The 26,325-nt window shown below is 42.7% G+C and overlaps 1 protein-coding gene and 1 long non-coding RNA gene across 26 annotated transcripts in view; one reads left to right on the forward strand and one right to left on the reverse strand.

The window, feature by feature from the left end:
- Window positions 1-19,996, forward strand: part of LOC146519100 (uncharacterized) — a 47,617-nt gene extending 27,621 nt beyond the window's left edge. The window contains exons 1-2 of the long non-coding RNA XR_014874266.1: window positions 1-7,300; window positions 7,405-19,996. The exon at window positions 1-7,300 is cut by the window's left edge and continues 27,621 nt beyond it. This is a non-coding gene — a long non-coding RNA (uncharacterized LOC146519100). The remainder of the gene's footprint in view (window positions 7,301-7,404) is intronic.
- Window positions 19,997-22,427: 2,431 nt separating this feature from the next.
- The window catches only part of foxp1b (forkhead box P1b), a 144,587-nt gene continuing 140,689 nt past the window's right edge, over window positions 22,428-26,325 (reverse strand). For all 25 annotated transcript variants that reach the window (XM_085160966.1, XM_085160960.1, XM_085160978.1 and 22 more), the window contains one exon: window positions 22,428-24,525. In XM_085160966.1, coding sequence (XP_085017092.1) covers window positions 24,381-24,525 — 145 coding nt within the window. In that variant the 3' untranslated portion in view covers window positions 22,428-24,380. The remainder of the gene's footprint in view (window positions 24,526-26,325) is intronic.

Here is a 26,325-nt window from a genome sequence, read left to right on the forward strand (position 1 = left end):
GTTTCTCCCATGTGGTGAGGTGGCTTTTCTTAAGCTTTTGCATACTGACTTCATATGCTAGAAAAGAAAATAAGAGTTAAATGTTATTTGATCCTGTGTCGAGAAACATGGCAGCGTAAAGATTTGATAAAGCTAACTCGACGGGGGAAGTCGCACGTTTCCCACACAGCGACGGCAGCCGTGCTTCCACCGATTGAGAGGCGGCTCCTCGGCTGCCAAGAAACGACTTTCTCTGTTTCTTGTTGTGTTGATGAGGTGCTGCAAAGGTGCAACGTATAGAGTAGCCAAAGTAAACTGAGCCGAAGCACTTCCATGTGAGCCGATGGCTGCGGTCCCTGGGCGCTCTGACAGCAGAGCTTAGTTGGAACACGGTTCCACATTAAACCAGAGCTGTGAAACAGTTTGACTTGTGCAAATATCATTCATACTTAAAAAAATGTTCATGCTGTTAGTAATGTTTTCCTTTTCATGAAATCCGTGGCACCGGAGATTATTTTACAATGGGGAACATGCTGTCGAATGTGCCTTATTATAAAATCTCCGCACACACATACAGAGCATGAAAACATCAATAAATTTTTAAATATCTATAAATCGTTTTATTCAAAAAAAAAAAGCTGGTGAAGCGGAGAGCTGTCAGCAGAACAGAGGATTTTTTTCCTCTGTTCTCTCTCAAGGGAGGACAACACCAAGTTTTTTCTGAAGGCCATGGTTTTTAAGAAAGCCAGCAGCGTGGGCGCTGGCGGGGCTGGACTACTAGACAGGAGACATTTGTATTAGGTTAGGATATCATACATCATCAGAAAGTGGACTGAATCGCTTACGTAACCTGAAAGACAGAACTAAGGGAAAAATTAAACACTTTCTTCCCCCAAACTAAGTAATTTTCTGTGACATGGCACCTCTAATGTTTCTCTTTATCGTCTAATGAACACCAACTGCGCCCAGCACCGCTGCCAAACCTGAGCGCGCTCAAATCCTGTGAATTTACTCATTTGGAGGGAAAAATATGACGACAACAACAAATAAATAAACAATTCAGTTTCTCCAAAGACTTCATCCACATTTCAAGCACCGCGGCGGCTAATTATAGCCTTAAGTCAGGCGCTTTGATGCATTTTCCCTCAGCAGGAATCCCCGGCTTTTCTTTTCCTGGAAGTGCTTTTCTGTCTGTCCCGAGGTAAACTCCCCGATGGCCCTCAGCAGGCTCTGATCACTTTGAGCACATAGGGAGCTTATGTGTGTGCGCAATGCAGAAAGAGAGTCTGACCCCACGCTATGCTGACTGCACGGCGAAAAGGCACAAGAACGGGATCCTACCACAGTCTACATCGAATGCAGACTCTAGACTTTGAAGCTTTGGAAAAGCAACCGCAAACCAAACTCACTCTTGACATCTTGCGCCTCCACAGCAGAAATGATACCTCCCTGGTAAAGAGCTGCGGACTCTCGGCGGTGTGGAGCTCCATGTCTGACATTGGCGGGCCCTCTGAGCGTGTGCAGCGCGAGCCCAAGATCAACAGCGAAGAAGGAGAAACCACCCCGGGTGTCAGCAGACCGCTGCTTGTTGGAGCCGTCACACGCAGGAGGGCTGCTGCTGTCACACTGAAATGCATGAAACCGTAAACTCGTCTGGCCTATATGAAATGCTTGGGTGGGAAGTCGGGGGGGTTGCCCTCATCCAGGGGTGGAAGTGTATACCCTGGGCACTGGCGTTTCCTCTTGGCTTGCTTCCCTGTCTGTCTTCAAGCCCACACACACCCCACACAGGCATCCAGGCTGCCTCACATGCAAAGAAGTGTTAATCTAGCGGGGGGGGGGGGGGGGGGGGGGGGGTGTCACTGTGAGGCTACAAAGGTTTTCTCCAAGAAGTGACGCAGCTCCACCGCTCTCCCCTCCTATAAAAGTCAACCCAGGGTGACATATGACATCCAGACATGCAGGGAATAATTGTTTTTACTGATGCTCCCTGATGATGCCTCGTCCATGTATGAGGCTCCTCGTCTCGGCGAACTGCCGCTCATATGTTTCCCATCAGGGAAGTCTGTGGTTACCTTCCTGATTTTGCTGGACTGGAAAAACATAGCTAATATGGTGTGATCTGGAAAAAGCTTTGATGCAGGGGCTTTACAAATAAACCTCCGAATGCCATATGGTTTGCATTCATCTCCTAATTTATTTCCTATAAATGTCTATTGAATATTCTGCAGAGCCAACATGTGTGTAACCAGACTTGGAAAACAGAGGGCCGCGGAGAGCAGTTTGTGGCAAAGTGTGATTATTATGATCTGTCTCTTTTTTTTTCCCTTTTTTTCTACTCGCTCCGTGATAGATGAGCCGCAGAGCCGTTCCAAAACAAGCAAACAAGAAAACACACAAACAATTCTCCTCCGTGCTTCACAGTTCCCTGCTCACCTTATAGCGCCGGGCCTGACGCGAAGAAAACTCCACTCGGAGAGCAATTAAAAAGTAATGATCGTGAGCTTCTCCGTGACTCATCAACTGACAGACTTTTCCCCATTAGGTTGGATATTGGGTTACCACTGACAGAGAAGTCAACAGACAGCAGGCGTCCAGTGGTGGAGGACATGGAAGTGAGCTTTTCCAAATGTGGCAGACTTTCCTACTGTGGCTTCCAGCACAGTGAAGATATAACCTGCTTTCTGTGCGAGGCTTCGCTGCAACTGCAGGGAGCCCAGCATTTGTCATCAGCAGCTGCCTGTGTGGGTGTCAGCTTTTGAAAAACACACACACACACACACACACACCACACACACACAGCATTTTGTTCCTTTATTATAATCAGAGCCATCTACGCGAAAACACCAAGGAACAAACATGTCAAACGCTCATCTCACAGTCGCGGTTAACAGTAAACCAACAAAACACACATTTTCCACTCGCTTGACCTTTTCCACGTCGATGTGTTTAATCGCTGCAGCTGTATGAAAACACGCAGGAAGTGCGCTCGTGCGCTGGAGTGTCATTTTCAGAAACGTACCGAGAGACAAACCCAAGGGTGTGAAGACATAAGGCAGTATGTTTGAATCTGTGCCTGAACAAACAGAACAGAGTGATCAGTGTAAATAGTGAGTGCGCCGGACACTAAACAGCGTCGCACGGCATTTGGTGGCCACTTTAAGCCAAAATAAGACACTTTTAGCACGTCCGAGGCTCCTGGCAGTTTCAGTGGCACAGTGTGCAGCACAAAGAGCAGCGAGCTATTAAAGGATGCACTTGCAGCAAATGTGTACCAAACAGAATATTCATGCCGTCCCTCTGGTCCCTGCAAAATGCAGCTTAGCCCAATATTTAGAAGTCCTGTATTTACTTTCCGCGGGGTGAGAGGAGGAGAGGCTATAATCACTGATTGAAATGTAAATGTGAGGTAGCTAACTGAAGTATTAGGGCCAGCGAGCACACGGAGCGGAGATATGAATTGCAATCCCTCTGACAAATTTTTCTCATCGGACATTATGTAAATGGAAGTATAAGTGACTGGTAGGATTTGAAACAAAAAAAAACGATGCAGGAGGCGATAAGTGAGGGGTTGACAGAGTGGTTCTGGTTATCTGCACATATTTTGAATTTCGGGCTTATAATTTGATCATGCAAAGTATATTCATTACATAAGTGCCCCTGCATGCTAATAGAAGACATTCTGTGTTTTATAAAGTTAATATTTACAAGAGGAAAAAGGTTTTTTTAACAGTCCTATTAAAGTTTTTTTTATGTGAAATCACTGGATGTTTGTATTCTTGCTGTGTTTTTACTTGTGTGAATATTTGGTTATGAAAAATTAGACTTCCAGCTTCATTCTGGAAGAAAGAAAGTAAGAAGTAAGAAAACCTGACACAAAACAGTTTCTAGTGAACATGCTCATATTTCTTGGAAAATAATTATTTATTTGATACGTATTTTTTATTTTTGTACAAACACCACAAAACCTTGAGCACATAAGGTTAAGCATCTTAACTTTAGAGGCCAACTATGGATGAGCTGAACGTCTGTGGCTGGTTCTGACATAAATGGTGCATTTGATTTGAGGTTTGCTTAAAAGTTGCAAAAAAAATGCAGGTACAGTTCCATCGGTGCTGTTATAATGCAATGTTTCTCAGGCTGTAGCGTTAGGTGCTTTAGTGTACAAGTCCCCATCACAGCTCGAGTGTGACGGGTCTTAAATGCCGCCGGGGCCAACCGGAGGCTGGATGCTGAGATGTCGTTTCTACAATTATGTTAAAAATGGTTTTATCCACTTTTGAAAAATTGAGAAGTTTTTTAGCATAATGGCTTTTATGTCATTCTTTTTTGTTCTTATATAAAAAGCGTGGGGAAAAAAAATTAGTTTCAGTCAGACTTTAATGCAGAGACTGGAAAAGACTGTGACAGGCCTCTGAAACAGACTCTAGCAATATGCAGCTTTATAAATATGACAAAAGAGAGTGTATGCAAATATGACTTTGGACATAGACGCAGCTATAAATCTACAGTTTTATGCATCCAGCCCATGATTGTTCACAGAGCACAAAGTTTAGGAACCAGGAATATCATATCCCATCCTTTTTACTACTGATTATTTTACCTGACACTTATTTTTTAGCAGATATGTTGCATTTATGTAACATAAACCTCGACTAGCAAAACAGTCTCCCCCAAACTGCTCTGTTTTCAAAATGCATTTTGAATTATTGAGTCAGGGAGTCAGGTCACAATTCTCCAGCTTTCTACTTAGCTAATGCTATCGTTAGCCTGCACAGTGAAGTGCATGCTGAAGCTGCTCATGCTAACTAGCTAACTTACATGTGAGCCAAGTTGATCTTCCCCCACATCACAACACATCCCCTACCTCAAAATGTACTTGATGAAATGAAACTTCAGTTGTATGCAACTGTTTCCTCTCTTTAGTTCGTGCGTTGCAGTTGAAGCGCTAGTTTTCTTCACAAACATGCTGCTTTAGTTTTCCTGTCACTGCGCCCTCAACAAGGGCACTGGCTCACAGCAGGAGTTGATCCCCAGACACTACTCTGTTCCTAATACTGAGGTTGGGGTTAAATGCAGGCAATGAGTTTCCCCACAGAGATCAATACAGATATGCTTACCCTTCCTCTGCGCTTTCCTTTGCACTCAGCTGGGCTGCTGACTCTGAACGAACATCACGGCTACTAGTTCTGCAAGGTAAAATATTTAAATATTTTGGAATTACAAATATTTATTTCTCAACAGGATACTTGGGTTGGCTCTGACATGGCCTGCCAGTGTATTTTTATTTGAATATATTTGTTTCAAATCTGTATTTAGTTACTAATTCAACTAAATAGCAACATATTGGGTGGGATGTAATGTAGAGACACCGACTTTTCTTCTGTTTTCCTGTTTGTTTAACACTTTGAACTGGTGGATCAAGAACTTCTCTTCCACTTGTACTAGAAAAAATCCACTTGTCTCAGTATATATCTATATTAACAAGCCTGGCTTTGGAGCTTTGTGGCTGTGCTTTATCTAAAACATGTTTTTATTGTCACAATTAAGAATAAGAATGTTCACAGCTTTTTAAATCCAAATTTCTTGGGTATGGCAGAATTTAAAATAGCAGTTACTTTGTTGTCAGTTCAGTAATTCTAAGCATTTCAGTCATGTGCTAACTGTCAACCCAGTTAGCACATATTTGTGGCTCAAAAGTCATGACTCAGAGATTTTATGGGGTATATGGCAAGTGCTCTGTGGATCAGATGTGAAGTCTTTTCTTAAAGAAATCCTACTTATTTGAATTTTTGTATGGAATAGGTATGTGACACTATCATGAGGCTACTTTTTAATGTGTGTTTTCCTTATCTGCCCCTCAGTGTTTTCTTTCTCTATAAAGCCAGTTCATGAATGCCTTAAACCTGCATTACATCTGATGGCCAGCGAGGGGCAGCGTGTCTGGTTCCATAAAAGAAGTCTATGTAAAAAATGATCCTACTCCTCACTTGATCTTAATTATTAATAAATCGAATGATATTCATTTTCTAAACTGTCATTTCCACTGGAGTCAAAAATTAAGATTGACAGTCACTGAGTATGAGTACCGTATCCGTGTCCTTTGGTACCCCTCATTCCTCACATCTGGTTTCAAAACACCAAGACTGCAAGAGCAGAATGGTGGCTACCTTGATTGTTCACACATCGATCAGTCAGAATATTCTGACTCCTGACAGGTGAAGTGAATCCGGCTGATTATCTCTTCATCGTGGCACCTGTTAGTGGGTAGGACATATGAGAGAGCAAGTGAACATTTTGTCCTCAGAGGAGGCAAAATTTGTAAGGACGAGTTTGACAAGGTCAACCTGTGATTGCTAGACTGGAAACTGCAGCTGTGGGGGTGTTCCCAGTCTGCAGTGGTCAGCATCTATCACAAGCGATCCAAGTAAAGAACAGTGATGAACCAGCAACAGGGTCAGTGGCAAGCAAGGCTCATTGATACACGTGGGGAGCAAAGGCTGGTTTCTGTGGTCCGATCCAACAGAGGAGCTACTGTAGGTCAAACTGCTGAGAAAGCCAATGCTGGTTCTGACAAAAAGGTGTGAGAATACAGCTTTTTATTCTGTTGTTTGCTGTTTTGGCAGCAAAAGGTGGACTGATGTAATATTACAAGTACAAGCTAGCTATAGGCAGTAAGCTAGTTTTGCTTATCCATCTATCCATCCATTTTTTCAACTCTTATTCCAACTGAGGATGTCAAAGCTGACATAGTCCACCAAAACGGCACTGATAGCTATAGATGCTGCCAGTTTAGAATTACCAGTTAACCCAACTGTGGAAGGACAAACCTGCACAGCACCAGAAAGAACCAAGCTCCACATAGAAAAGCCCAACCAACTACAGTTGTGTAAACTGCTGTGAATATGACAAGCTTCAGAATCATGTGGAGATTTTTTCAGAAGGAATAAAAAGAAAAATGGCTGCCCTTCTTGGAGCCTGATCCTGCTGGAGGTCTCTTCCTGAAATTTAGTTTGTCCTTCCCACTGTCGTCAAGTCCTTGCTCATAGAGGATCATTTGATTGTTGGGGTTTCTCTCTGCTTTTGTAGGGTATTACAATCTCATGCATCATCAGTATTTTCAAGTCTGAATTAGCCCAAGAGGCATACCTATCAAAGGTTTGGATAATGTAGCAGTTTCGTTAGATTTGACTTTATTCATCATTGCAACGGCAAAATGTAAATATATATATATTTTTTGTTATTTTACTCTAACATCTCATTTAAAGATGGCACGTGAGCTGTTACTTGGGCAACCGTAGCATCCATGCTATAAAGTCAGGTAGGCCCCACTGTACAAAAGATAAACAGATTGCAATGCTGCCCTAAAATAACATCAAAGCGAACTCCTGTTTGACAGTTTTATCTTTTTCCTCCTCTGTTTAGAAATGGAGTGGCCTTGACAGGGGGGTTAATCGAGGTGGACCGGCCCAGTCTGCACCCAGCCCAGTCTGTAAACAATGGGGTGTGGATTAGTTTGGAAACAATGTGTTTATTTAAAAAGCCCACTTCCTGTATGGACTCAGCAAGTCTCCCATTAATTTTATTGGCGGCGGCTCCAGTTCTGAAAATCATTGTTTAGAAGAGGAGGGAAATACAAAACACACAAGGCAAAAAGGAACACTTTGCATCTGTGTTTGGTTCCTGTGTGATAGGACGACAGCATTAATAGAATTAGTGCTAACTATTTGTGTGTGTGTGTGTGTGTGTGTGTGTGTGTGTGTGTGTGTTTAATCATTTGCAAGGATCTTAGCTTGAGAGGAAAAAACAAATGAGAAAACATTTCGATGTTTTTGTTGAGACTGTTTTGGCTTTGGGGTTTCGTGCCGTACGTGTACAGATGTAAGTTTCACAAAAAAGAAAGCGGAACAAAAAAAAAGAGAAAGCCAAACAATTTTTCTGCTTAGTCTAAACTGCCGTCAGCGGTCTGTCGAATCTGCCTGCAGGGACCGAGATTCAGCTGAGGGGCTGTGGAGCCCAGGAGCAACGCCCACCATCCCGAACTGCCCAAAGCCACATCCTGTCCAAAAGGAAAAGACTTGCACTTTCTCCTCAGGAGGAACACATGAATTAATGCGATCTCAATTACCCACAAAGCAGTCCTGCAGCAGGACTCGCACCTCGCGGCCTAATTCGCCGTCCACCACATCCTGCCGTATGCACGTATTTTTTTTTGTTTTTAACTTGAGCTGATCTTGTGGCTGCTGTGGAAACTTCTGAGGCCTCAGGGGAACAGGAAACAAACAAAACCTCCGATGTGCCGTCACGCCAAACCAATTTTCGATACGGAGTAGGCCCGGTGGAGTTTATGAGTTTATTTCTGAGACTGACAGATATGAGGGGGGATGAAAAGGCATTAAGTATAAGCAGTGCAACCTTAGCACATCCAGACGCGTGCTCAGAGGCCAGAGAGTAACAGGTAAACTCGAGGGAGGGTGGTTAAGCCCTAGTTAGGCATGTAAATCCCACCCTTTACAGGCATAGCGCTCCAGTAGATCCCTGTCAATTTCCTGCAGCTGTGCTTGGGAGGATTTACATGAATACACTCTATCACTAGCGCTTAGCCTCCTGTGTTATACATTCACTCACTTTTGGGTGGGTTGTAAAATTGGTTATTTTCCCCTCAGTTTTTCTTTTTGTCTTCCACGCAGAAAGAATGGTTTTATTTACAAGCCACCCACTGTGGTTTCTTTTGTAAATTGACTCCTCAGTTTTGTCCACGGGCCAGACACAAGAAGGTTAGCTGCCTGTTTCCTGATAAGCTGGCAGAACCTATCAACCCCTAGCAAGAAGATAGTGCTCTGTATTTCTGTCATGCTTTATCATCAGCTGGGGTGAAACTAAACCGGTGTTAAGCGAGAGTAGAGGGACCATTTCCCTGGATTACAGGCGTCAACTTTAATTTCAAAGACCAATGGTGTATCCAGGGAAGGTGCAGGCTTCGCTTGCCACAGATTGGCAGCGGGGACCTGATAAGGACCCAGCGGCGTTGTTCGCATTCACCGCAGGGGCCTATTGATCTCCGAGCCACTCGTTCATTTCATAAAATACAAGGCGAACGGTGTTGGAGCGACAGCGTGGCTCCCTATTCACCAGGCGCGCTGCGTCCCGTGCCAAGTTGTCTCGGCTCTGTGCTGTGGCGAACAGGAAACGCACCGCAGGAAGACAGGGTATTTGTCAGGAGTCATTAAGAAAGGAGGCAACGGTTCAAGCTTTTTTTTCCCCTTTTTTCCTCACAGAATAGAGAGCTTTAGCGTAAAGATGCTCTCTATTCACAGCAAAGCCGAGCCAGGCTAAAACAAAAAAGGTTTTATTTTGAAAATTCTTCCAGCTTCCACCGGCCGGTCAAGCCGAAGCTGAGCTGCCATTCAGGGTATCATCCGAGCTCGCGTCGATATCAATATCTCGAGCTCTTTTTCATATTGAAATGTCTCCCTGTGCTTTTTCTTTCCAGTCCAAATTTATGAAAAGCATAATCACAACATGAGGGCCCTCTTATTTTATTATCAGTGGGTGTTATTATTAGGAAACCATTTCAAATGATATGTCACATGGGAACAAATATCATTTACAAATCACTAATGACTTGCAAACACTCCTCTACCCTCCGGTGCAGAATGACGCCTTCACACAGTGTGCGCTCGCCTCGCCTCTCTACGGGGACGTTGCAGTGGGACGCTGCGCGCTCTGCAACAGAATAAACAGGAAGACCTCTTTCTTTCAGCTCAGGCCGTGCACTGGCAGTAACACATTAATTCTTAAAAAACAGCCCATTTAAACCTGTCATTACCACGGCCATCTAATGGTTTTTAGGTGTGTGTTTGTTGCGAAAATTCAAATGAGACACTAAAATATGTACATATTCTTTGTGCAGAGATGGATTAGGTTTTGAGTATTAATAATTAAGCAGGCATTTTTTTTATTATTACACTTTGCATCTTCGGCATGGATCGAGCTCACCTCACTGCTGGACTGCTAATAATGACTCATCAATAAAACATTCTCCTAATGTCAGAGAGACACTTGTGTAGACGCACGGTCTAATTTTACACAGGCCGACTTGGTCATTAGTTCACTATGGCGTGAATGCCTCGCCATGCAAAACACAGAGGAGGTTGCAGAGGTGGCCTGATGTGGCCTGACAGTCGGTGCATCAAGCCGCTCCTTCATTAATGTTAATCGTCTTGATGTTGATGCGAAATAACCAAATCGAGGCACCTATATGCAAATATTTAAAGCATTTTACTTTTTAATGCAAAAGGTGTTTTTTTGTTTCGGGCACCCATCATTTGCATAGTAATTGTGTCTATTGTGCCACTTTCTTTAACCTCAGACCAGGCTGGATGAGCACTGGAGAGTCACCTGTGCTTGAAGCAGCATGCAAAAAAAATAGATAAAGAGTGCTGCTGCTCACATGAGGGTGGGAGTAGTTATATAGATGTGTATAAACAATCGTATTTAAACTCCATGTGAAAGTTTCCCCTCTTTAAATGGGAAAATCACGCCGGCTGTTGGAGTCGAAAGCTTCTAAAAATCGTCACCAAGCTGTAATGAGAAACTAAGAAAAGCGGCGACCGGAGGGAGACAGAGCCGTCTTTATTGCCACCCAGACATAATAACTTAATGCAAATTGTAACTAGTTAAGCACAGCAAAATAATATGATACCATTGTCTGCGGCAGATTGGTATTATAATGTTAGCATGTGCAAATAATCACATTTTCTGGCTGATACAATTACATTATTTGTTCTGGTTGTATCATACACCAATAAAAGCAAACATCATATTAGGATTCATGGCACTTTTCGCATTGCGTTATCAATATGTGGAAATAATTGTCTGCTGAGAGATTAAATTACATTATTGTGTATCTTTTTCATGCCTAATAAATAATGATGGATGGCTCTTATTTTCATCACCACCTGCAACCGTTTTGTCTCCACCCCACTCCCCTCCACCCACCCTGCAAGTTAAAAAATGAGAGAATAAATAAAGAAATAAAAGGGGAGAGAGCGAAGAACCTCGAGCGATACGAGCCCGGAGGTGCTCCTTGCTGAAGTTTCAGCGTCTGATCGAGGCAGTAGGTGTGTGTGTGTGGGGGGGCCTGCAAAGTATAAGCTACATAGACACTCTAAATGTCAACATGCCACTGTTTATTCATTGATTTATCTTGTGACAGGCGCACACCTTAAAGATGATGAATAAGTGATTGATGAGGAAAATGGCTTTATGCGTGTGAAGCATGTTTCAAAACAAACTTAAACCTGCCCAGCTATATATTCTAACTCTTTATTATCTTCATGTTGAGTGTCTGAGCCCATCGCTAGCTCCTCAGTTATGGTCTTCATAACAGTTTCAGCTGCACACAACGTATAAAAGAACCACAAGCTCCAAATCATGGCCGCTGATGATGAATACCCCAACGCTTAATCCCATGTCACTGATTATTAGCTTTGTAGTTCGTTTGTTGTATGTTAAAATACAGGGTTGAGTTTGGGGAGCTAACTGCAGACTTAACAGCATCGAAGAAGTATACGTACGGTGATGTGCATACAACATATATAATTTACTTTAGTCAATACTTGAAAAAAATTTCAATTAGCATGAGTGCGTAAGGAGCACACATCCGTCACTAAAAGCACAACTGCCTTAAAGATGAAAGAGCACTTATGGAAAGTTGACACTTCACTTAAAGTTTTTTTTCTGACAAATTAAGTTTTGTGAATTAAAAAAAAAGTACATTTGAAAAGGCTGTGGGGAAATCCTTATTTCTTGGTGCAGGAGGTTAAACATGAACATTATTTATCAAAATGCCTGCTTCCGTAATTCATCTGATTATAAGAATTAACTTAAAGTTAAAAGAGCCAGCTGATGGATTACTGAAGATCTACTGAACTCGTCCAGTAAGGCCAAATGATTTTATTCTTCTTTTTAAGTCAATAAGCCCACTACGTGTGTTGTGAGATAAATAAAGAAATGTGTGAGAAGAGTTTACTCTTTGGTTTTTAAAGGAAGATACTTGAGTAAATGCATTCCAACATACAATAAACATCCACATATCACCCCGACTGAACCTCAGAGATGTTTTCCAGCCTTGACGGAGAGATAAAGCTGCACGTCCAGCAGCTGGCTGTGTGGCCTGATTCACTTTCACTCCTTTCTTCAGCATAAACTTAATTTTAATCACTTCATTTGCACTTTGAGAGAGATAAGAGAATTGATTAACCACCAATCTTCAGGAGGCTTCCTGTTTGATGCACTCTTTCGTTTTTCCGTCCAGGCCTCCAATCTCAGCTGTCAATATCTGAAAATCCTGTTGCATGTGATGCGTTTGCTGGCACGCTGTTATGCGGCGATAAAACAAGGTAAGGACATTAAGCCCCCGGTCCCCTCCCATCAGACCCCCCACCCCATACGCAGTTAATTGGCATCAGAGAGAGAAATGCCGCTATAACTTCATAACTTCTTAAGTCATGCCTTGTGCACAGCCAGACGTACGGTGTTGTAAAAATTTACATTTTAATGAAATATTTGAATAAGCACTTGAAATTCACTCTACCAGGTCTCCCAGTTCTAAAACCAACATTTCATGTTTGTGTTTTGAATGGCAGCGTCAGAGAAATTAGCATGCCAGTCATAGAGATTAGAAGGGCATCAGTGTAAAGTCACAGGCTTCCTCAATCAAGGTTCACTGCAGGTAAACACTGCCCATGACATGTTTAAATGATAGCTTTTTTTTTTTTTTTTAAGAAATGGAGGGGAAAAAAAGCAATAAAATCCACAGGAGGAGGAGAGCATAAACCCACACTGGAATCAGAGCAAGATGGAAGCGAATAGAAATACAGAATGAGGCCAAATGCAGTCTGTCTACTGTCTGCAATAATACACTGCTCTTCAACTAAATCTGTCAGCAGACCAGCAGAATGCAGTTAGGACCGCTGAGGACATTCGGTTTCTGGCACTCAGGTGTGTTGGAAGGTGGGACTTGGATTCGATAGTTTGGTAGGATTTGGGATCTGGATTCAAAGTTGTCACGGTGTGAGTGTTTGGGCATTGTGAAACCTGTTTTTTCCAAATTTTTGGGACTTCTGACAGTGGGAACGAAAAACTCCCTTTTAGCAGGAAGAAGCCTACGGCAGATCCAGGATCAGGATGTGGCAGCCAGAGATAACGTGGCATGTTGGCAGTTTGTCATTTAAAAATAAATAAAATGGTAAAAAATGGTAAATGGCCTGTATTTGTATAGCGCTTTACTTAGTCCCTAAGGACCCCAAAGCTACATTCAGTCTTCCTCCCTTCACACACACATTCACACACTGGCGATGGCAAGCTACGTCGCTACATTAGCAAGCTACATTAAAATAATGCAACTTATCCTCGATGTTGCAAAGTTATATGGGCAGACTGACGCTGAGCCCATGGAAGCAATGATGTAGCTTAGGGTAGCTTAGCATTGTTTAGCACAAACACAGGAAACAGGGCAAAGCAGCAGCTTCTGAACGAAGGAGCAAGGATCTCAAATCCTTCCGATATCTAAAAATTGTGCTAAGCTAACAGTTGCTGTTGCTAGCTTCCTTGTTAGCACTGCACTTAACTTTTTTCATCCGTTTACTAAAAATACGAAGAGAATTCAATTTCCCTACACTATATAACTGAACTATCACCGTTGTTATGTCGTAGCTGACCTAGAAAATGTTCCTTTTTTTAAATGTGTTTAATATTGGAAAGGAATAAGGTGGAACTTGACCTACACGTGTACGCTTTCTCCACCCTCCACTTACCTCCAACCTCCTCTTTTTCTCCTTTTGAAATAGAAAATGTCTTGCATAAAATCCCAGCAGCACTCGTCTCTCACTCACGTCAAACAATATGAAAAAACAAACAGTACGAGTGTTTAGTTGAAGGATGTGTTGTTCGAGCAACTATTCGATGACAGCATTTATCCCCCAAATCCGAAACATTTGTTCTGCACCCTAGAAAGCTTAGCTCCGACATAGCCTGCAAACAAACCAAACAAACAGTCAAAGCTCTGTTTTTTTGGCTCCAAGCTCCAGCAAATCAAGCACGGGCACATCTCCGCTAATACGCTGTGACACAAATTGTGCAGGCAAGTAATTATTCATGTTATTTTGCATCCCTTCAATTATTTAAACAAAACATTTGTTCCAATAAGGCCGGACGCTGGGACGCGAGCGCAGGTCAGACGGTCGAGACTGGAGCTGAGAGTGAACCCGCAGTGCAGTTCATCACTGCAGTTACTTTGTTTACAGCACATGAGGATAAACCTGAGGCTCTGCACTCTGCAGCTGCGCCACATTGCCAGGGTGGAGTGTTCAATTACTACGCTGGAGTCCAGTCTAAACACACAGACACGCTTGCTGACTCAATTTCACCTCAAAAAATTAAAAATGGAATGATGATAAATGTTGACCTGAAGTTTTCATTCTTCCAAGAACTAAGCAAATCTAATGAAATGCATCTGCAAGTACTCGCAATTACACTAACTTCATTCTAATAACTCTAGACTGTCTGAAATATATTATTTTGTGATTTTAAGAGAATTGGTCAAATATAAATAGCAATCAGACCCCAAAATTATAAACTTTTAAGCTTAAATATTTGATACATTACAAAAATACAAGGTACTGATGGCTTTAGATCTATTTTTTTCTTCCTGTTTTGGTATCCCACTTAACAAGGAGCTGCTAGCCAGACACTTAATACTCTCAAACTGGAAACAAGGCTTGCAGCCAAATTATGATTGGTGGAGCAAAGAGGATCTGCACAGTGTAAAAGCTTGAAAATTTGGCGTTCTGTAAAAGTCCTTAGAGCTCTTAACATTCACCAGATCATTGGCAACCCATCTAAGATCACGGTTAAGTGTAGGGTTTGGTGATATCTGCCCGCTTTTCTAATGTTTTCACCTTTCTTGAAGAACCAAATAGAAAATCTTTTTAGGGGAAGCCAGCAATGCCATAATATATTCAGCCTTAGTGAAAACAAAACTTAACCCTAACCCTCGATGGGTCATCGGTGGGTGTTAAGAGGTTAGGAAACTTTATAAAATGGGGAATATTTTTATTAGCTTCAGAGAAGAAAGTATTTTTATCAACACGATTATGATAATTGATGCACTTTCATCAGTTGTGATCAAAAAGAAATATCCATTAAAGCTTTTATTGAACACAGAGTGGCCTCTTTTGTTTAAGTTCAGTGTTTTGTGGACCTATCCATCCACCCCGCATTTTACTTCATGTGAACTGTGCGGCTCTAACAATATCACCTCGCTTTCTAATTTCCATCTATAATAATAACTCCAGACTCTGAGTTTTTTCCCCTCTTTAATGTAAACAGATTTCACGGGAGAGCAGTCTCTCGCTGCCCTGCTCCCTATGTGGCACACAGCCTCGAGTCCATTGGTTCCCACTGAAGTTCTTAATCAAGTAACACACAAACATATGGTTAAAAAAAGAAATGCTGAGTAATTTCCCCAACCGGCACGGCGCTGTAAACATTCTGCAAACATTACAGAGACTGGATTGAAGGCCAGTTTTGTTTGGGACTTCTTTCAGCTGAGGATTTATATACAGTTGGTGAAGACAGAGGGTACTCCTTTTTTTCATGCTAGAAGAAGTTTGGGAACCACCTCAATGCACTGACTTGGGAAGTCCAGTTTTGAAGCCCAGACTTGTGCACTTTTTTAAATCAGCTCACAGGGTGGATCTGAACTGAGGACACACTCATAATGTGTCTAGTTGTCAATGCATAACAGTCATGACAAAGATTTGATTGAACCACCAACCTTCTAATTAGTAGATGATCTGCTCTGCCTCCTGAGCTACATCCACCCCAACCAAACCTTATTTTACAGCTACGTCAATGATATGCAGTCTGTAGTTCAAATATACAGCACTGTGCGTTTATCAGGCTTTGGATGTGTGGACAGTGACTGTTTGCACAATTGCTTTATTGGTAAGTTTGGTATTTTCTGCAAATTGAAGAAGAAAAAAATCTAAAATAAAAATGGAACACATTACTAGAGTTTTGCATTAAATTGGAACTATTAGGCTCATTTTCAGCTCTGTGTGTTTTATTCTTGGATTCTGCTAGAGTAGCTTTGCATCATTAGTTAAGCCTTATTAATTTTATACTTGGCCTTGAAGAAGCCCCTCAGTTTTGTTTCTAACAACCCCCGTTAATACATTACCCCCTCCTCTTAATCCAGCTTTCTCCTGACTGGCTGTTCTGACACGACGATGAACAACAGGTGGGCGGAGCTTCAGCGCTCAGAGCCAGAGCTGTGTCCACATTAAGTGTAGTATCACACACATCACTGACATCACACAGACCGAAGAGTAGAAAAAATGGAGTCTGGGTATTACTCGCTAATATTCAGATCTCATTAGCATCCACTGCTGTAGCAGCACTACAGTTTTTACCTTGTGCTGTGATAATAACACTTAACAAACAATTTTACTAAGAGTGGAGGGTCAATGCAGTCCACAGCTTCAAAGAAAAGATGTTGTTCGGGGGGGATTGAGGTTGCTATAACAACATCAGCATCCGTATCTTTAACCGACTGTGCCCCTACATTTAGTGCATCCACGATCATCACAGCACCTGAATTACAGCGGTGGTCATCTCCAGTTAGCAAAGCCTTCAGTGGATATAACAGCTCCCCCACCCTTAACCCTCTGTTACCAAGAGAAGGAGACATCTGAGCATCCAAGCTATTTACCCAATGAGTGTAATTACCATTGGCTACTCGCGCGAGGCCCGCTAACTGATGTGATAAGCACCTTTATACTTTCATCATCCTTTAGTTCCGTTTTAATTGCTCAAACTCTCTTTGAAACCTAGCTGTGCCTTCTAATAAAGAAGAAAGCAGGCCCAGCTGCGAATTGCTGTTTGTTGTGTTGGCGCTGGTAGCGAAGCAAGCCTGGTGGTATTGTTGTGTTTGCGTGCGTGCATGCTGGGTGTGTGCGTGTAGGGGTGGGGGGCAGCGAGGCATGCCTTTTGAACAGCAGGTGGTAATTGAAACAAAACAAGGGCTGATTAGGGAAGCGTCTGGCAACTCATGATCCAAACAGTGAGCCGCCGAGGAGCCCAAACACAAGAGCCCTGGAATAAAGTGGTCATCATCTAATTAACAGAACACATTTTAATTACCGAGTAAACCAAGCAGTGCAGTGTGTCAATTTAACTGATGTGGTAAGTGCCAGTTTACAATATCAGAAACAGACAAATAATTGGAATCTAATTACAAGCAGGTCTATTGCACACCAGCGCCTGCAGCCCATCTTAATAAACAAATTTTTTACATCAAACCATGAATAACAAACACTGCAGGACTGCTAATTGCCTCACTGCAATGTTGGGAGTGTGCCAGCTTTGACTATTTGAGGCAGTGCCGTGCTGTAATTAGAATAAAGTGAACAGCAGCCATCCGCGTTTGTTTTTTCGCAATCTAACCGGGCTAAACAATGTGACTGATCTGTCTTCTGTCTGTAGGGCAGGATAGAGCAACAGAGCATGTCTGTGGGGTTAAATAGCATCATTTGTGATTAATGAGAGAAATTAACAGTAATCTGTTAATGAAGTTTGAGTCATTTTCTGACTTACCTCACTTGGGATCGAGATCGTTTTTTGCCCAAGTTTTGATAGAAACCTCCCAAGGAGCAGAACAAAGAGATGATGGTGAAGATGGTGAAGATGGTTAGGGTTAAAGCGGGTCAACAAAAGGAGATTCAAGTATTATATTTGAATTTAGTTAATAGTTTTTAGTTATTAATTTGTCAAACAAAGTTTCAGCTGTTCATGTTTCTCTAGCACCACTTCACACATATTTGAGCTTTTTAAGCAGTGCCATCCAGTCTCGATTAGTCCGGGTGTGTGCCAATCGTGATTTAATGTTTCTACAATCCAGCTACGTCACCTCAAACATCTTAACAAAATCTGCTGCTACAGTCCACCTGTTCTAATAACGCCAGGCCCGACATCCTTTCTGCAAATTTTCTGAATCATTTTCAGTGTCTCGTTGCCGTGAGCGCGCGCGCACACACACGCAAGTGTGCACAAAACAAACTCATAACTTCGTGCAGCAGCCACCAAAAGGAAAAGCCACGTTCCATCACCCCTGCGCTGAAGATATGAATGTGCAGTTCAGAGGTTTCACACTTAACCAATTTATTACCAGTGAAAGGAAATGTTTAACGGTGGTGAAAATGCAATCTGAAATTTTCTAGAACATGACACATGGCTCTGCTCTCCACACAATACCGCACTGTGGTATCAATATATGTGAATCTGTTCCTGCTATTAGTTGGTATTGGATCAAAAACAAATTTTGTGGTATTGCCCAACCCTGCCTGGAGACACATATTGCCTGCTGACTTGAGATTCATCACAAGTGTTTTTTTCCACATTCAAATGGAAGCTGAAAGCACTGCTGTCCTGACAGTTTCACAGCTAATCACTGTGCGCGTTCATATCCAGCGTGTAGTCACGTCTTCTGCATTTTTCTAATGTTTATTTCGACTTTTTTCTGGTCTTTTAATATGAAGCACATTGTGTTTGTGTCGTTAAATTTTCCATTCCTATCCCTGTTGTTGGGTAAATAAAACCACAAATGATCTCCAGGGCTTTGAGTGACTGAGACAACGCTGTGCTCATAGGCTCATTTTATGGCTTCGAACGTGAACGCTGGGCCGGTGGTCTACCAGCGGCCTACAGAGAAATTCAGATTTATGGGTGTGACAGTGCAGTATATCTCACCCCGTGTTTCATCAGACTTTATGGACTATAATTATATCATATGTTAATGCCCCTCTATAAGTTAAGTGGGTTTTTTTAAAACACAAATACTTTTGATACCTTTGTGATCACTTTATGTTATCTGAACGCTTGCGATGAGCGTGAGGGGAAACAACACAGACGCGTTTGGGTGAAATACAACCTGCAGAAACATTGCTTGTGATTTTATATCATTTCCATTAAATCTTGTCTTTCAAAGGCCTTAATTAATAATGCACTTGACGTTTATGATTTCCAGCAATAAGCTAAGCAAGAAACGATTTATGTCACCTAAAGCTTTTTAACAAATCAATGCAACTATTTGTAATTGCTTGTTTCACAAGATTAAAAGTGCTTAGACTTGATCTCTGTCCCCTGTTTAGTGGCCAACATGCCCCGCAACCTCTGTCGTAAAAACACCAGGACCAGGAGTCTTGGTCATCAGCATTAGCTCCTGTCACCAAATCCATATCGCTATTATTTCTGGGATTTTTTAATGCGGTTGCAATTTATAGCTTATCAAATGCAGTTACCTAAATTGCTGTTAGGAAAAAGACAGTTTAACTGTCTCTTTTTAATTATGAGATAATTTAATGTTTTAGGCTGGGATGAGAGTCCTGCAGCAGACGACACAAACAGGGTCTGTGTGGGACTGTCCTGCAGGCCGAAGTAATGAGGAAAGAGGTACTAAGGGCGACAAAAACTGCAGTGGGGAAATATTTCATAAATGTGTGTCGGTAAAAAAAAACCTCTCTCATTTGATGCAGTGGCTCACTTTGTTGTGCGAAAATCAGTCTCGAGCGTGCTCGCGATGCTGGATTCTGCATTTTAGCTCCTGTGAGTTTAACTGCATTCGTTGCAGTAAAAAAAAAAGAAAAAAGCCCTCACTCGGACAGACAAATCGAGAGACTTGGAAGAAACGATCGGAACAACCAGCATTTTATTGCATGTTTAGAATGCTCATGTCAGTCATCGCCACCGACTACAACAGAGTGGTCTGCATCAGACAGACGAGGAATGATGAGGAGGTTACAGACTGATGGAAGTGATGAGCAATAATATTTCTCTTCAAAAAAACAAAACAGGAAAAAAGAAAACTACAGAGTACATCTTCAAAGAAAAGGAGCGAGAGAAAAAAAAAACCCAAGAAAGATAAAGAAAAAGAGAAGATGCCGCAGGATGAGAGCACCGTGACAGCTCCTGGGCTGCGCTCCCCCCCCTCCCCCCCTCCATCTGGAAAGAAACAAAGTGTGATGCGAGAGTGGGAGAAAGAGACGGGTTGGGGTGGGGGGGGGGGGACGGAATGACAGCGGGCTGGATGGTTGGTGATGGATGAAACAATGGCATTTTAGCTCGGGTGCCAGTGTGTGTGAGCGTGTGTGATATACTTTGGCTGTGTGTGTGTGTGTGTGTGGGTGAGTGGGGGGGAGGTCTGATGCCACACGGCTGGATTTTGCAGGGTCCGAGTCTTCAGCAGCATCTGACCTTTGACCTGCCTGCTGTGCTTGGTTCAACTCATTTACAATGACCACTTGAGATAAAAAATAGAAATATCTTGATGCTAACCAAAGAGTGTGTGTGTGTGTGTGTGTGTGTGTTTAACCTACGTGACATGAAAGGACATCTTTTAATGAGCGAGTGAAATGAATCTCCAAAAAAAAAGAAAAAGAAAAAAAAGACAGCATTTAACAATATTCTTTACATCTTGGCACTGCATATTTTTCTTTTTTTCCTATTCATTTCATATAAAATATCATTAAATTGATACACCCTTATATTACTACTGACCACTTAAACCACCCCTCCCACCCTCCCCCCTAAAATCTCCGTGACCCTGGGATTAGTCATGCAAGATATCTCCGTCTCGTAGAGGAAATATACCAGTCCTGCCCAGTGTCGGGGTTTTTTTCCCCCCATTTTACTCGAGCAGGTATTTCTTTAGCGCGCAGCCCCGCGAGGCAGCGGCTGGGCCGTCAAAAGGAAGTATCAAAAAACAGCTTAACACAAAGAGGGGAAAAAAAGAATCTGTACAAAATGCTTAGGTCAGTGATAACAGAGAAAAAGTCTGTTTTCTATATTACAGTTTGTAATCCAAAATCTGAGATAATCCCCCGCCCCCGTGCCCCAGCCTGGCCATGCCCAGCTCACCCAGACGTCTGCATGGATTGTGTGACTCCTTTTTTTTTTGTTTTTTTTTCCTTTTTTGTTTTTTTTTAAAGCAAGGATTACTAAGTAAAATACATTTGCAGCACAGTTTGCTATTCCAATACATACAGCAGTTTTTTTTCTCATAGCTATTTCATAGTTAATACAAAGCGATAAAGCAAACATAACACAAATGTATTTTTTGATCTTAAAAAAAGGTGTGTTGGGGCGGGGGCGGGGGGGGCAAAGGCTATACCGACATGTATGTACAACCTAATGTTGGAACGCCCTTAAAACAACCCATCAGCACATCAGAGAACAAACTTTGACAGGATGAACGGTGCCACACACACACACACAAACACACACACACACACAGCCGAGTGACATTTCCATGAACAAAAGGCCTGAGGTTTGGATTGGTTTGGCTTTAAAAAAAAAAAGAAAAAAAAAAAAGGATGAAACCTTTAAGATAAACAAGCTCTAATTTCTTTTTCTATTTTTTTTGTGTCATTTTCTCTCTACAGTATCAGACTACACATGCAAGACACACAACTAAGTGCAACTGAGTGAAATGTTTATTTTTTCTCATTTAATTGAATCATTCCCTATAGGTTTGAACTGAGGTATGCATCCTAACGGTTTTCTCATGCTGTTATCTTTAGTAATGTCAAGCTACACATGCTGAGAATGATCTAACCGACCGGCACTTTTCCCTCCTTTCTGAATACCAAACAAACCAGCCGGTTGACTGGGGGGTGGGGGGTTGTGGATGAGCTCGGCCCCTGTTCTCACGGTCCTGAGCCTGGATGTAACTGACCCATCCCACAGCTGCCTGGATATTAAATACATTTTCTGGAAGCCACAGATTGCCCTTTTTCTTTTTTAGCTAATGAGCGGTGAAGTTAGAGGAAAAAAAATTATAATAACAATAACAATAACTGCCATAAAGTACCTTGTACCCAGCTTATTAGTTGACAGGAGTGTTTTTTAATATAAAAAGTAATAAGTTGACAGAAACTAAACACAATCATGAAGTCTTGCCAATCTCAACAAAAATCCCTAAAAAAAAAAAAAAAAGTGGCATACAATCATTTTAAATGATACACACAGGTAAAGGAATAAAAGAAGAGAAACACTGAATCATTTGTGTGGTCCAGTTGAAGCACAGAATCCATTTCACATTGTTCTCTGCAAAGCTTTTCCCATTTAACCGGTATATGTTTTATCTACATACGCTCTAATGTTGCATGTGTTAACTGCTCCCCTTTCCCAGCTCACTGGCCCAAAGACAAGAAGTTTCCCTAGTTTGGTCATCGTGTAGTCAGACTGTCGGTGCCTCCCGTTCAGATTTGGTCACTGCAAAACCTCGATGCAGCTCCACCCCTTTGGTTTTTTGTTTGTTTGCTGTTTTTTTTTAATAACAATGAATGAAAACACCAGTGCGAGGAGCGTTTTTTTTTTTTTCCTCCCCCCCCCCCCTTCGATTCAATCTGCCGCCGGCTACACCGCCGCTACCAAAAGAACGGAGGAGAGATATTTGGCCTGATCTGCTATTGCATGGAAAACACATCACTGACTTTGTAGTTTCTTTGGTAGGCACAGAATGATATTAATACAAATCAACAACAACATTAACAAAAATAAAAAGCCAAATAAACATCAAATAATACCAAAACTAATTATAAATAAAACGATTAAAAGTGGTTGATTGCAGTCTTAAAATTCAGCATGTCTAAAATGTAACTTCTCAGCAAAGCTGGAAGTTTTTGCCGTGGATTCCCAACAGACTTTTGTTGGGCGACACCGAACGTCGAAGCATCCACCTTCGCATAAAATGGTATGTGCTGTATGTTTGGGCCCTTTTACGATGACTGTCAAATGCTGGAATGTGCAACGCTTATTGCAGGTCTTGGGGATTTGTTCCCTTAATGAAAGAAAATGAGCCGTTCGTCCGGTGTGCAATTATTAACACTCGAAACTTAAAACTAGTCATGCGCGTGATACAAATAAAACTACAGGGAATGCAGGTTTAGCTCCGAGCCCTGAATGAAATTACAGCTTGGAAAAAAAAGGGGGGAAAAAAGCAGACACGTTTGATTAACAATGACAGTTGTGTTCAGGAATCACAATTAGTTGGTCTAAATCATTATCTCGCTGGTGCACACCTGACATTTTCATTTTGCTTTAAAAAACCCGGAGCTTGTAAGTGATCAGAAATTCTGTTGCAGCTCAGCATGCTCGGCCGTGAGGGGCTGTTTTAAAGTATAATTTCATAAGGATAAATCATAACCTGCATGATTTCTCTGTCATTCATTCGCATCTTAAATTAAACTTCATTGATGCGTGGAGAGAGCCTTCATTATGAGTAGTGCATTGCCAATGGACTTCATGAGCAGGAGGGGGGTCTGGTTGGGGCGGAGTGGAGTGGGGGGCGGGCTACACATCAGAGTGGTGTTTTTTTTTCGTGTGTGTGGCAAGATTGAGGAATAAATGACAGAAAAATACTAGTTGGTATGCGACATTCTGCTTCATGTGAGTGTGTTTAAAGAAATGATAAACATTCATCATTAAGTGCTGACCACACAGAATCTCCACAGCATGGGCATGAGGTCTGATCAGTTCAAAGAAACAATAACAAAAACAAAAAGACATCTAGAACAGCACTGAATGATGGAGAAGACACATTATGTTATATTTCATAACTTTTTAAATCCCCCCCCCTCCCCTCCCCCAAAAAACACAAACCAAAAACACAAAAACAACCCTCCCGCCGTAGAAGGGATTAAACCAATGAGAAGTGTTGAAGGCAGTGACAATGAACAGAAGTCCGCACTCGCGCTCTCTCTCGCACGTACACACATACACACGGTGTAAATTAAACGTCAGTCATTCTCCCTCTCTCGCTTTTCAGTTTCTGGTCAGATGTGTGTCTGAGAGAGGGAATGGGGGGGGGGGGGGGGGGGGGGGGGGGGGGGTTGGGTGGAGAGGGAGACAAACACCTCCCCCCTCCTCTTCTGCAGTCCGCTGAGTGCAGTCCTTCCTGGCTGCGTGGCAAGGGTTATCCCATAGCACGGACACGTCGCACCCCCCGTACCACAAAAAAAAAAACCACAGTCTGTCCGACACATGAGTAGAAACAAAGTTTGTTTTCACGTTTTAAGCGCTACTTAAATCAAAAGTAGAAAGGAATCAGAGGGAAAAAAGAGCCCTCATGTGGGGGCATCATCTGTGTTTTCTCATGTGTGTTCTTGCTATGTGTTTTAATGGCACTAAAAAAAAGTCAACTTGGAGACATTTGCGAGCTGTCATCAGTGGCTGAGACTGCAGTTCAGTGTTTGTTATCTGCAGAGCGTTTCTGTCTCCCAAATGACCCGGACTGCCTCGGCCTCTGAGGCTGGGGAGGGAGGTGGGCGGCGCTAGCCTTACAGCATGTCGTCGTGGCCCTGCTCGTCATCGTAATCTCTGTGGTGATCGAAATCCGGACTGTGATTGGCAGTCGTTACCAGGGAGAGGGGCCCGTCGTGGTCTTCGGGGTCCAGTGGTTCCTCCTTAACGCTGATGTGATGCCTGGAGGAGAAGGAGAAGAGGAGAAAAACTTACAGTCTGCTATCCTTAACTTTCCTCCGTATTCTTTTCCAACCTTTCACACAATCGGGCCCAGGGTGATACGAGCTGTGCCGATTCTGTTTAGAAAGGAAGAGGCAGGGGAACAAAAACAAATGTCTGGCTTCAGCGAGGCTGTGAGTGGGAGCCTCACTGGCACTGTTGATAATTTCAGCTTTCTTTTGAGGTATTCCAATCCCGGCAAAGCTGCAGGCTTTTTATTTTCATGGCAACCGACAACAGGGTATTCACTTAGAATTGATAAATGAGGAAGATTAACAACGTGAGACGAGCAGAGGAGAGAATGGACTCTGCGGAGCGAGTGAGGCTGCCGTTGTCAGCCTCCTGGTGGCGGAGGATCAGCGGCGCGCTGTGTGTTCCTCTTCCTGCTCGTTAACATGCACAACCTGCGAGGCGGGTCTCCAGAGGACGACCCCGAGCCGGCTTCTATCATTAATCAACTTCAAGCAAACACAGCGACCAGACACCACCATACATGCTTTAAACTCCAGAATTAATGCATATTTTCAAGCAAGTGTCAATAAGGGAAGAAAAGCGCTGGCAGGAAAGGCGTGCGGGGAGAGCGGCACCGGCGCACTCGGCACAACACCATGATAAGAAACAGAGCCCTTATGAGAATAATAACGCTGTCACTTGTAAACAAGGCAAAAACATGAGCGCCCGCCCCTCCAGCTCACAGCCTGGGCAAAAGAGCCACTAAAGAGATGAGATCTGCCAAATTTCTCATTACAGAAACAGAGCAGGAAGAAAGCACAGGGGGAGAGGAGGCCTGGCTGTGGCAGAGAGAGAGGGAAAAAAAAACATTATGAGCAGCTGCAGGGGACTTGCCGCTCTAACCTGCGGTGCCAGGCTGCTGTAGCGGAGGTAGAGCGATGTCAGGATGAGGCGCCGGGCTCATTTACTACAACAACAAGGGACAACTGGCACATTCTTCATCACCATGGCCCACATTTGATTTATTCACACCAGGACGTCTTGTGTGATTTGCAGCTATTGTGATGGAAGCACTCGTATGCTAATGAGCTGACATATTTTGGTGTAAATTATAAAAAAGGGGGGGAAAAGTAAAGTCAGCTTTTCTATCATTTTCACATCAAAGTAACTCCACAAGTGCTGTTGCCTCAGGTCTGACTCCGTGGCTGCGGGGCAGACATGAAATTGTTATTATTATGCTATTGAACTGCATGCTGATTCCACACTTTGCTTATAATTAGCCTTCTCTAGATGCCTGACTCTTATCTGGCTGTTTAAGAGAAGTGCTCTGGTTTCTTCACTGTGGTAAAAAAGCTGTGTCCTGTCAACCAGCAGCTCCCTGGCACATGTGGACAGCACATGTTACTACACAGCGGTGATGGACTTCGGACAGAGTAAGTCAGAGCAGTATAGAAAACCAGAGACTGAATTAACCGCAGCATTAAATGCTCCGTAAAGAGACGTAAAGAGATGTAAAGAGCCAGGTGTGTTTTCTTAATAAGAGAATAAAGTTCTTTAAAAGCAAAAGAACACAGTTTTAACTCGTTTTGTACTTGCACAAAGCTTATAGACATAATTATGAAGAAGGAGTCGTGAGCTTTGTCAGCCTAAAGATAGAAGCAGAGGGGTAGAGGGAGAGCAGGCTGCCTTTAGGCCAGCACACCCATCCTGTCTCTGCCTTTCCTGTTCCACAGCCATGCTCAGAGCTATGTTCACAGTGATTAAGGATGGCACTTTCCTCCATTTGGCCAGGAGCTTATTACTGCACCT

The sequence above is a fragment of the Neolamprologus multifasciatus genome, chromosome 5, assembly GCF_963576455.1.
Source record: "Neolamprologus multifasciatus chromosome 5, fNeoMul1.2, whole genome shotgun sequence".
Lineage (NCBI taxonomy): Eukaryota > Metazoa > Chordata > Actinopteri > Cichliformes > Cichlidae > Neolamprologus > Neolamprologus multifasciatus.